Source organism: Melampsora larici-populina (genome assembly GCF_000204055.1).
Source record: "Melampsora larici-populina 98AG31 unplaced genomic scaffold MELLAscaffold_5, whole genome shotgun sequence".
In the NCBI taxonomy this organism is placed as follows: Eukaryota; Fungi; Basidiomycota; class Pucciniomycetes; order Pucciniales; family Melampsoraceae; genus Melampsora; species Melampsora laricis-populina.
In genome coordinates this window covers 373,181-383,577 of record NW_006768769.1, presented here as the reverse complement: position 1 = coordinate 383,577, position 10,397 = coordinate 373,181, and the positions used below count along the sequence as shown (strand labels likewise).

Sequence of the window (10,397 nt, the reverse complement as noted above, 5' to 3'; positions counted from 1 at the left end):
TGATTGATTCTCAAAGCAGGCTTACAATTGAACACTTTGATACTCACTGGCATCTTCAACAAAAGCATCCAGTGGTTTCTATCCAGCAAGTCGGACTCACTACAGTTTTACAGCACATTCAAGATCAATATACCCAATTACCACCACATCAAAAGTGTCTCTTCCAGAAATGACTGAGGCTAGTTCTCCAGGATCCCTCCGACACAATCCATGAGCCTGAACCTATTCAAACCCGTGGACGACCTTCGAGAACCACCAAGCGACTTAAATCACGTCACAAACATGTTGAAGCCGAGTTAGGTCCAAAATGTGGCAAATGTAAACAGACCGGCCATAATGCATGTACTTGCTCACAAGGACATGATGCTTTAAATTAGCTTGATGTCCACCGTTAGTAGATTAAAATCAATCATTTGCTTTTTGTTCATTGAGATCACTTGATCACTACTCCCACTACATAACTACATATGTTGTTCTTCACTTGAAGTGATCACGAGTGATTTTAATTGAGATTTATCAATCCGATCTTTTATGATACATCATGTTTTTTCAACTTAACATCATGTTTTTTCAACTCAAGATCATTACGTTTGATTACTCGCATCTTGTATAAGAAACTAACAACAATCATCCAAATTCAAAGTTATTTCTTTCATATCAATGATGTGAGATTAGAAGACCGAGAAGAAAATGCCTATGATTTCATTTGCGGGTTCAAGATTTGATGAGGGTAGGTTATTGATCACAAATAAGACGACCAAAGTTATTGACCACCAAAACAATGATCCATTGTGAGTATAAATTTAGTATCTCGTTGATCAAAACTTGAGGCTGTCCTGTATGTAAGGTGCTTAAGGGTACCCAAGCAGACCTAGGATTTGGGGGGGTCGGGATAGAGCAATCCATATAGGTATAGAGGTTGGAAAATGGTTTTTAGGGTATTATGAAGTTGGAATATGAAAGAACAACATTATATTATACTGTAACAATTTTAATCTTGAAAGTTGATAAGAAGAAACAGAAGTTATTAGGGAAAAGTTACTTTTTCAAAGTTGGTAAACAAGGGGTATACATGTAGTTTGCATATGTAATGGTGGTAATAGTGGAATTTAGGGTTGCCAAGAGGATTTTCCGGGATTTTTAAGGTTATATAGGATGATATCACATTACATGAGCAAGAAAAAGAGAGTAGCAGCTGTGAAACGTGAAGAAAATGGGTGAATTTTGTCAAAAATGAAGGTTTTCAGCTAATTACATATGTCAAATGACGTCAGATTAGGTGGGTAGATAGCTCATTCAATGCAGAAGAGTGGATTACATAATTTACAAACTTTAAATCATTAGTAGCGGAGGTTTATCTAAAAAGGTATAAGGCAAATAAGAAATTGGTGTGAATCTCAAATTTACAGTCACAAGTCAACATGTAACACTAAGAACCTTAACTTCACAACTCAATATCTTACTCATCACTCATCAGAAATTGGTCATATGGGGGTGAAAAATGATCAGTATCACGAGGACTACCAGATGCACTTTAGTAATCAAAAATTGGACCTCATCTGAAAAAATTCGTAATCTCAAAATTTGGTTTTCAGCTAGTTTACAAGGAAAAAATCACCTGTATCCATCATAAGAAGTGCTGTACATCATATTATTGCATCATTGATCACTTTTAGCTGTGAAAATTTACATCACTTATTAGTAACAAGATCATTACATTGCGTCATCATAGGGTTTTTTGGGATTTCTGGGCGGATTTGATTGGTTTTAAGGCTGTTGACCATCATAAAAGTTGGAGTACATTGTTATATATACTTTGAGATGATTCTGGGACGGTTGTCCCCCTTTTTTCTTTATCATTTACATAGTTATTAGTTTGTTTATCATCATAAACTTATTTTAATAGTACCTGGTCACTTAAATACACCCTTTATTATAGCTATAAAGAGAAATTTACTTTAGTGTTACAGTCAAACAGACTTATTGGGATTCATATCATTAAGATATTGCTTATTTTCTTTTGTTATCATCTTGGAATAACACTATAGCAGTGTTGATAGTAATAAAAACTGTGCTTTTGAAGTTAAAATAAGTGTGAAAGTTATATTTCTCTGGCGCCTTATCTGTACTCAATACAACAGTTTCTCTTTGTGACTGTGTTCTTTTAGAAGAGCAGTCCTTAGACAACTTCTACTAGTCATTTTTATTAGTAGATTATCCTCTTCCAGCTCTGTATAACCCTTGTTGGGTTATAAGTTCTACAACGACACAGTCAACACTCTCTTGAGATCAGCAATGAGGATTGAGGCTCTCCTGTACAAAAGAAATGTCCAAAGACCACCGGTGTTATTGTCAGACCTGGTCATCCTCGTAAACCCCCTATCAACGGAAGAAGAGGAACGACTCGCCCTACACACAATTGTCCTTGTAGAGTTCTGGGGCACGGCCAGACTGGGTGAACTCGTGGTAGATGATAATTTGAAACAAGTGCCGAAGTGGCAGGACGTTGCATGGGCAGGAAACGGCAAATTTGCCAGAGTGGCCCTCTTCAACGCAAAAACAGCGGCACCAGGGGAGATGCAATAACTACATCTGGACCGACAAAAATCAGAGCTTGACCCTCTAAAAGCACCCCAGGACTTCTACAGGTTCAGGCCAAGGAAAGAGTCAGATGACATCTTCAAAATCTTGAAGGATGAATAGAAGACACTACACCAAATTGCAAATTTACCGTGGAGTTTAGAAAATTGAGTAGACATAGAAAATTATAGAGAAGCTGGCAAGGGTCAGAAAAATATGGAAAAATAATGGTAGGGCCCTTTGATGCATTCCAATTGTCTGTCATTTTTTTCATATTTTTATAACCACAATGCATATAACACTACACAAAATATGATATGTTCTGGGCAAAAAATATAAAAACCAACACACAAAGATATTGAGCAGTCTGGGAGAGAGACAGAAATACACAAAAATATGCATATTGTCCCTATAGTTGAGAGCTTTGATTTGCATATTTTTTGTATTTTTAGTGTCAAAGCTGTTGATTGTACTAACAAAAAACCTCCAAGATTCTCAGATTACAACCTGTAACAGATGTTGGAGGGCATAAGTTGAATTCTACAATCCCTTATATCTTTTGCAATTCTGGATCAAAACACTTGATAATTAGTTCATTCAGAAGCCATGGAAAGCATTGGAGTGTTATGTTAACGCATCAAATCTGTAGCTCCACCACAAAAAAAGTTATTTGTCTTCGAAACAATTTCCTTTATAGCCACATAGATATTCTTTGGACTTAGACACATATTTGCTGTCACAATGAAAGATATAGTCACAGAGTTTTGCTTTCCAATGAACTAAAAATCAAGTGGTTTGACCAAGAATTGAACAAGATATAAGGGATTGTTGAACTCAAATTATGCCCTCCAATATCTGTTACAGGCCGTAATCTGACAATCTTGGAGGTTTTTTGTTAGTACAATCAACAATTTTCACACTAAAAATACAAAAAATACGCAGATCAAAGCTCTCAACCATAGGAACAATATGCATATTTTTGTGTATTTTTGTCTCTCTCCCAGACTGCTCAATATCTTTGTGCATTGGTTTTTATATTTTCTGCCCAGAAGATATCATATTTTGTGTAGTGTTATATGCATTGTGGTTATAAAAATATGAAAAAATATGACAGACAACCGGAATGCATCAAAGGGCCCTTCCATTTTTTCTCATACTTTTCTGACCCTTGCCAGCTTCTCTATAATTTTCTATGTCAACTCAATTTGCTAAACTCCACGGTAAATTTTCAATTTGGTGTAGTGAGAAGACGTTAAAGAAAAGCGAAGTCATCAAGAAACTACCTACCATCTGGAATTGTTATAGACCGAAGTCCCAGCAAATGCTATATGGACATTCCTTTCGGATTGGCGGAGCCTTGCTAAGGTGGAACCTAGGAGAGTCCAAGTATGCCATCCAAAAGGTGGGTTGTTGGAAGTCAAATACTTACCTGATCTACCTGAGGAAGTTTGATCCGAAGGAACATAGAAAAACAGTCAACCTGTTGAAAGAACACCAACGTGGGTGAAAGGCATAGACAAGGAAAGCGAGGAAGGGAAGAGGTAGCAAAGCATACGTAAGAACAATTTACCTGTGAATTGAATGCAAGCCAAGTCAGTCAGCGCAGATCTTAATATGCCACAGACAAACCTTATTCCCCTTTGGGGCACGGGCAGTTACAGACCACTCACGTGCATTGAGTTGAATGGGGTTTCCCGAGGCTCACGGCTCCACACCTGCGAGTGGACGGGGTCGGGAAAACCCCCCATTTTTACAGTATGTTCTCACCCCGGTGGGGGTAACCCAGTAAGTATCCAGTAGGATACCTTACAGCCTTACCCCCCTGGCCCCCCCCAAACCATGTGTAAAGGTAACAGGTTGATAGAGTACATGTACATAACACAACATATCTATATGGAGTGGTAGAATCAAGACCTGAAGCGCTCTGCCGTGCCGCGCTTTTTTGAGAAAAATATGCAGTGCGGTGATGTCCCGCTACAGGTCAAAGGCGCTCTTGCTCAGCTTTCAAGTCAAAACCGCTACATAGAAGATGCAGCGCCGCGCAGTGTCTACTTGCTCTGGTCCCACTCCAGTCAAAAGTTCGTGAGAACAGCGGAACAAGGTGCCACAATATTTATTTTCTGATTGGATCTGGCTCTTGGATTCAAATTCCACAAAGCTTTCCAAATTTGATGATACCGGAACTTGCAAGCGACTTGCAAGTACACAAAAACAAGAGAATCTTCTTGTATTAAGATACAAGATTCAAAGGGTTTGTTTACTGAGATTTCAGGTTGAAAGTATCCAAGTGCTTTTGGAATTACATTGATTGAAAAATTTGGTGGATTACCAACTATTACTGATTTTTAGAGTAATCCCGACTGATTGGAGGGTTGAAGGAGTGATCAATATGATCAAATGGCTTGATAATCGAGATGAGAAACTGGAAGAGGATGTAGGTATCAATATCTTGTACTGAATTATGGATATCCGCATTGTTAGGAATCCGTTATTGGCACAGTTCAAAGCTACTTCAATTACAAGACAATTAACCTGCTCTTGCTTGACGTTCTATACAACAACTTTTCTTGTGCTCTGGGGCACATACATATGAGGATATACCAAGATCAATGATCTTTGCAATCTCTTCTTATCCCACTTTGGTATTTTGGGGACTTTAGAAACACTGTGTATCCCATTTGTGTTAGGTAAGTCACTGTCTCTTCATAGACAACAAGTTGGCAATGAATCATCACAATGTGAACAGTTCAAATCAGATACATGTGGCTTTTGGGGAGGGATCAAGGGTAAATCTTGCTATCTGATCAGTTCCATTCAACACCTGGTTTGTTCAAGTGGTATCTGTTGAATGTTTTGTCAAATGAATGGCTGTGAAAGGGTGTTGTTATAGGATCAGTAAACGTGCAGGGAGTCAAGCAATACTGCAAGGGTTGATGATCTGTTTGACAGAAACGTATAAGTCCCGCAGTGTACCACTGTGACCGTGGTTTGCGGGGCAAGCCACGCACCGCTCTGCTATGGTTCTAGACACGCTACATGCCAAATAAAATGGAGGAGTGACGGCGGAGCAATTTGACCCACTACAGCAAATTTCTAATAGCGGTGGCGGAGCGTGCCGCACCGCAGCCGCAGCGGAGCTCTTCAGCTGTTGGTACTATAAACACTAATTGTTCCTTTACTGTGGCAATATGCTTCCTCAGCAGCAAAAATCAAGATCAGTACAAGTGGGCTTTGTTGAATCTAAAGGAAGTGATCTTCCAGAACAAGGACAAGACAGAAGCCTCTTCAACACCAAAAACCTTTGTTACTGATGCTGAACCGGCACTCTTCAACGTGATTGCCTCAGTTTTCCCCAACTCAGTGCACATCCTGTGAGGGTTGGGTGCTCAACTGAGTACTCAAAGCTCACTAAATGGGCAAGGGATGGTTTTAATTTTTAATAATTATTTTTATATTTCAATCATAAAGTAGTTACAATAGAGATGTACTAGAGATAGAGGAAAAGAGGAAGGGGGGACTGGTCTGTTTGGATAAATCCAACAGACTTCAGTTAAATGACTCCTTAAAAGGAGATTGTTATAGTAATTATAATCAACTATAATTAATGAAAACTGGACCCAGGGTTTTCCTTCAAACTTTTATTGACAGAATGAAGAGTGAGGTGAAGGTCACTAGACTGCTTGTTCTTAAAGTCACCAACTTGGGGTTGTTCTTAAGGTCACCAACCTGAAAGTAATTGTACGTAGGTCACTAACCTTGGGTTGTTTGAAAGTCACCAACCTAAAAGAGTTTCTACTTGGGGGAAGTAGAGGATCCAGAGGGGAGTGAAGAATATAATACCTAATTTTGATCAGGAAGCTGATTAAAGTTGATGAAGCTTATTACTAGTCTTCTTTTATATATAAGACTCTCAATTTTTTTACTAGTTGAACTATAATTGTTCTTTAAAAGTTGTGGGGTAATTATTGCTTGGGGGGGAAATCTCTGAAGGCTGAGAGAGGAGGAGTTCATATACTCTCCTCTCTAAACCAAACTGTAGTGATATTTGTTTGTATCACTACAGTTGTTTAGGGTTTAATTCCTACTCTTAGTTATGATTATCATTTATACCCATAATTACATATACATGTTATGTAATTTATGTTGTATAAGCAGTTTAACTCTTGACACTGAGTTATGAGGTGTAATTGGTGTTTTATTACATATTACATATGATTTTGTATGTATATGTATATGTAATTATTGTTTACATGTGTTCTATTAAGAGTTACATGTGTTTTTCAAGCTGTATGTACATGTAATCAGGTTTTATAAGTGGAAATTGTATATTATAAGTTAGTTTTGGGTACATGTATATGTACCCAGGGCTGACACATCCTTTGTATCTGGCACATCAGCCTCAACATAGCCAATAATTCCAAGAGTAAGTTCTCAGACGCCTAGTGGTCTGAGTTCATGAGGTTATGGAATACATTTGTCTCATCCTCCACTCACCCCAAATACGGCACTAACCTCGCAGCTGTAGTTAAAGTGGCCAGAGTGCATTCTGTATTTGTTTACTTGAACAGTACTCGGCTCTATCAAAGAAGAAATTTATCAACTTATTCACGTCTAAGACACACCACTTCGGTAATTCTTCAACCTCACAAACAGAAGGCAGTCATTACCATGCAAAACAATTTTTAGACAGCCGTAACAACAATTTTTTAACCTGCTTCAACACATTCAAGTGCTTTGAAGATAATCAAATGAGTGAAATATCTATCTTAGTATGTATTGAAATGACAAAAACCCTTCAGGAACTTCCTGTGTTCTTCAAGGATCTCAACGGGGTAGTATCCCACTTTGCTCTCAAAAACCTCAAGATCCAATATGATTTGCTTCCGGACTCACTCCAGACTCCATGCACTCAAACTTTCTGAGGCGCATGGGCACTTCCATGTAGCCACGAGTTGGCTCAAAAACGAGACAACCAGGACTTCCATTGCCGGATCTGATTCACATCCAATGGAAGCTTGCAATGGAAGAACCTCCGGCCTCCCACGAGGGACTAATGGAAGCAGCACGACACAAATTAAATCAGCTGCTTGAGCTGCCTGAACATACACTCTGGAAACTCTTCAGCAAGCTCACACTTCTGGAAACCAGCTGCTACTCTCTTGTCCCAATTCCGGACGCCAAGGTGAAGACTGACACTCAAGGCCAGCCTTGAGCCAACAATGACAAAAAATCAGCTTTGATGAACAACACCAGTCAATGGAAATCTGACATCAAAGTCTTGTTCAACTTCAACCCCAGGGACCAATATGTGACCAGGATTTCTGGATGTGCATGCCCTACCTTGGCTTCGTAATCGCAAGTGCTTACAATCACCCAGTTATCTGTTTTGATTCACTTGAAGTCAGTTCATACATGTTTTTCCCATATTGCACAATGCCCAACAACAATGATCCTGTAATCCTGGAGTTTGTCAACCATGAACATCTCATCGGTTTGGGTTGCAGGCCCCAATTAGTGCCTTTTTCCTGAAGTATTTAACCAGACTCACTCAGCCACTGTATCTCAAATACCGGAGTAAAGTATCAGGTTAAATGGGTTGGTGGGCAAGACATGATGAGTTGGTGGGGTTGAGTTCAGCTTAGTTTTATTGATCTATACTTTTTCACTCTTTGTTTATATTCTTGGATTGGTTGTCAATTGGTTCCCCTTAGTTTTATTGATCTATGGTTGCTAGTGCCGAGAAGCGTCAAATCTCGGACCGGATGTTTATCAAAAACTACACTTCAAGACAAGATTTAGTTATGTTGTAGAAACCAACTAAAACAAGAAGTTCAAATATTGAATTTCCAATGGCATATTTGGATTGCCATTAATGTCAGGAGTCCAACAGTATCCTTGGCTCCCAAATTCAGTGAGTTTTGTGGCTTGGCCTCAAGTTGGCAGAGTAGTACTCGCTGGTCCGACCTTTGACGCTTCTCGGCACTACCAACCATATACTCTTTCATTCTTTGTTTATATTTTTGTATCAGACGTTTATCTGTTCCTTTGGCCTATCCATGTTCCCTCCTTTCAATACTCTGTCTGTAAGAAGCTATGTTGAAGTTATGTTGTAACTCACTCTCTACAAACGTGTATGTTATGCTTACTATGCTGTGCTGCAATGACATCTATGATATTTTTATGCAAATCGGGTGTGTGAGCAACTCTGTGCACCTCAACAGCGAGCTTTTGAAATCTTTACAAAGTTGTGAAGGTGTAGCCCCTTTTTTGCCCGTTGTTTTCAACCAGGCTACGATATATTTGTAGCCCTATGTCCGGCCCCGGGATCGGGCTACGGATAATATCCGCGGGCTCGAAATAGTGGGATCCTTCAAAATATGTTTAATTTTGGGGTATATTTGATTTATCTCTCAAAGGTGCTCACAATCTAAACAATATATATATATATAGAACAAACTATAATCAAAGGAGTTCATGAACTTATTTAACCTTTGATGAATCTAACACCTGTGGATCATCAAACCAAGCAAAACACCCAAGATTAACAAGTGCAAAATAGCAACATTCGAGAGAAAGAGAGATATCTAACCTTTCTCAATGTTCTTCTTTAACTCAGGTAAACAGGCCTTGATCAATACTTCTGCATCAGCACTGATTGCTCCCATTGGTAAGATGTTCTTCACACCATCTGGACCAACTTCGACATTGCTCGCAATGTATTCGACACCCTCTTTTTCATATAGAGGCTACGAACGAATGTAGGTTCCACAATACCCTTGGCACCATCAAGAGCCTTGAGTAAACTCTCAGCAAAGATAGCGGCAGCATAGGCCATCGAGAGGGTTGCTGAACCGGATCCATCCTTGGCTTGAACAACTTCATCTCCACCAAATTGGATTCGCTTGGCGAGAGGCTTGTAGGCTTCGCCGGTGACACCCTTGCCCTCGGAAAGTTGGGAGAGGAGGGGACAGATGGTCACGCCAGAGTGGCCACCTACCACTTGCACGCGTGTCTTCTCGGGTGATGAACCAGCGATAGATGATAGGAACACAGAAGCACGGACAACATCAAGGGTAGTGAAACCGAAAAGGCTAAGATGCAGAAGGTATGGAAAAGGCGAAGACGTGAGTTGAAGAGCTGAAATCTGGACAGAGATATGGAAGCGAGTGAACGGACCGTTTGTGGTCAAAGACGCCAGCTTTCTTGTAAACTTGACCAACGATTGGGACGGTGGAGTTGACGGGATTAGCGATAATCAGCATGTGTGCCTTTGGGCAAACCTTGGGAGCTGCAGTAGCAAGGTCTCGAACGATCGAGGCGTTGGTCTGATGACACACAAGATCACGTGAAATGGAGTACATATCAGAGGTTTATCACCGAGTGGTCAAAAACGTATTCAAGTGATATACTAACGTTGAAGAGGTCATCTTGGGTCATTCCTGGTTTCCTTGGTACACCAGCTGGGATCAAAACAATTCCAGCGCCATCGAGGGCTTTCTCATGAGGCCGTTGTTATCAGGTAGATAACCTTTGCAGGTTGCGGAAGTGTTGACATGAGACACATCCTGTTTTGAAAAGTACGCAAGACACCTTGAGATTGGGGCCGGGCTTTGCTCTCTGAGGCCTAAAGAAGCGATTATCACTTACTGCGGCAACACCGGGAGCACCTCTGACATCGTAAAGAGCGAGGTCAGATACCAATGAGCTCTAGAGTCAAACAAATATCCAGGTAAGCTCCTGTGATCAAAATCGAAGTCCAATCAAAACTGAAGAATCGAGAAAGTACCTACTTGCTTCATGAGAAGACTGAGGGGCTG

At 40.0% G+C, this 10,397-nt stretch overlaps 1 protein-coding gene across 1 annotated transcript; it reads right to left on the bottom strand.

Annotated features, from left to right (window-relative positions):
- Positions 1-9,064: 9,064 nt before the first annotated feature.
- On the bottom strand, positions 9,065-10,379 carry MELLADRAFT_93407 (uncharacterized protein; the record flags this gene model as incomplete). The annotated part of the gene is made up of 7 exons (XM_007405850.1): positions 9,065-9,087; positions 9,170-9,308; positions 9,350-9,671; positions 9,757-9,905; positions 9,994-10,077; positions 10,228-10,287; positions 10,371-10,379. 7 exons carry the CDS (start codon positions 10,377-10,379, stop codon positions 9,065-9,067), a joined length of 786 nt encoding a protein of 261 aa, XP_007405912.1.
- Positions 10,380-10,397: the final 18 nt, after the last annotated feature.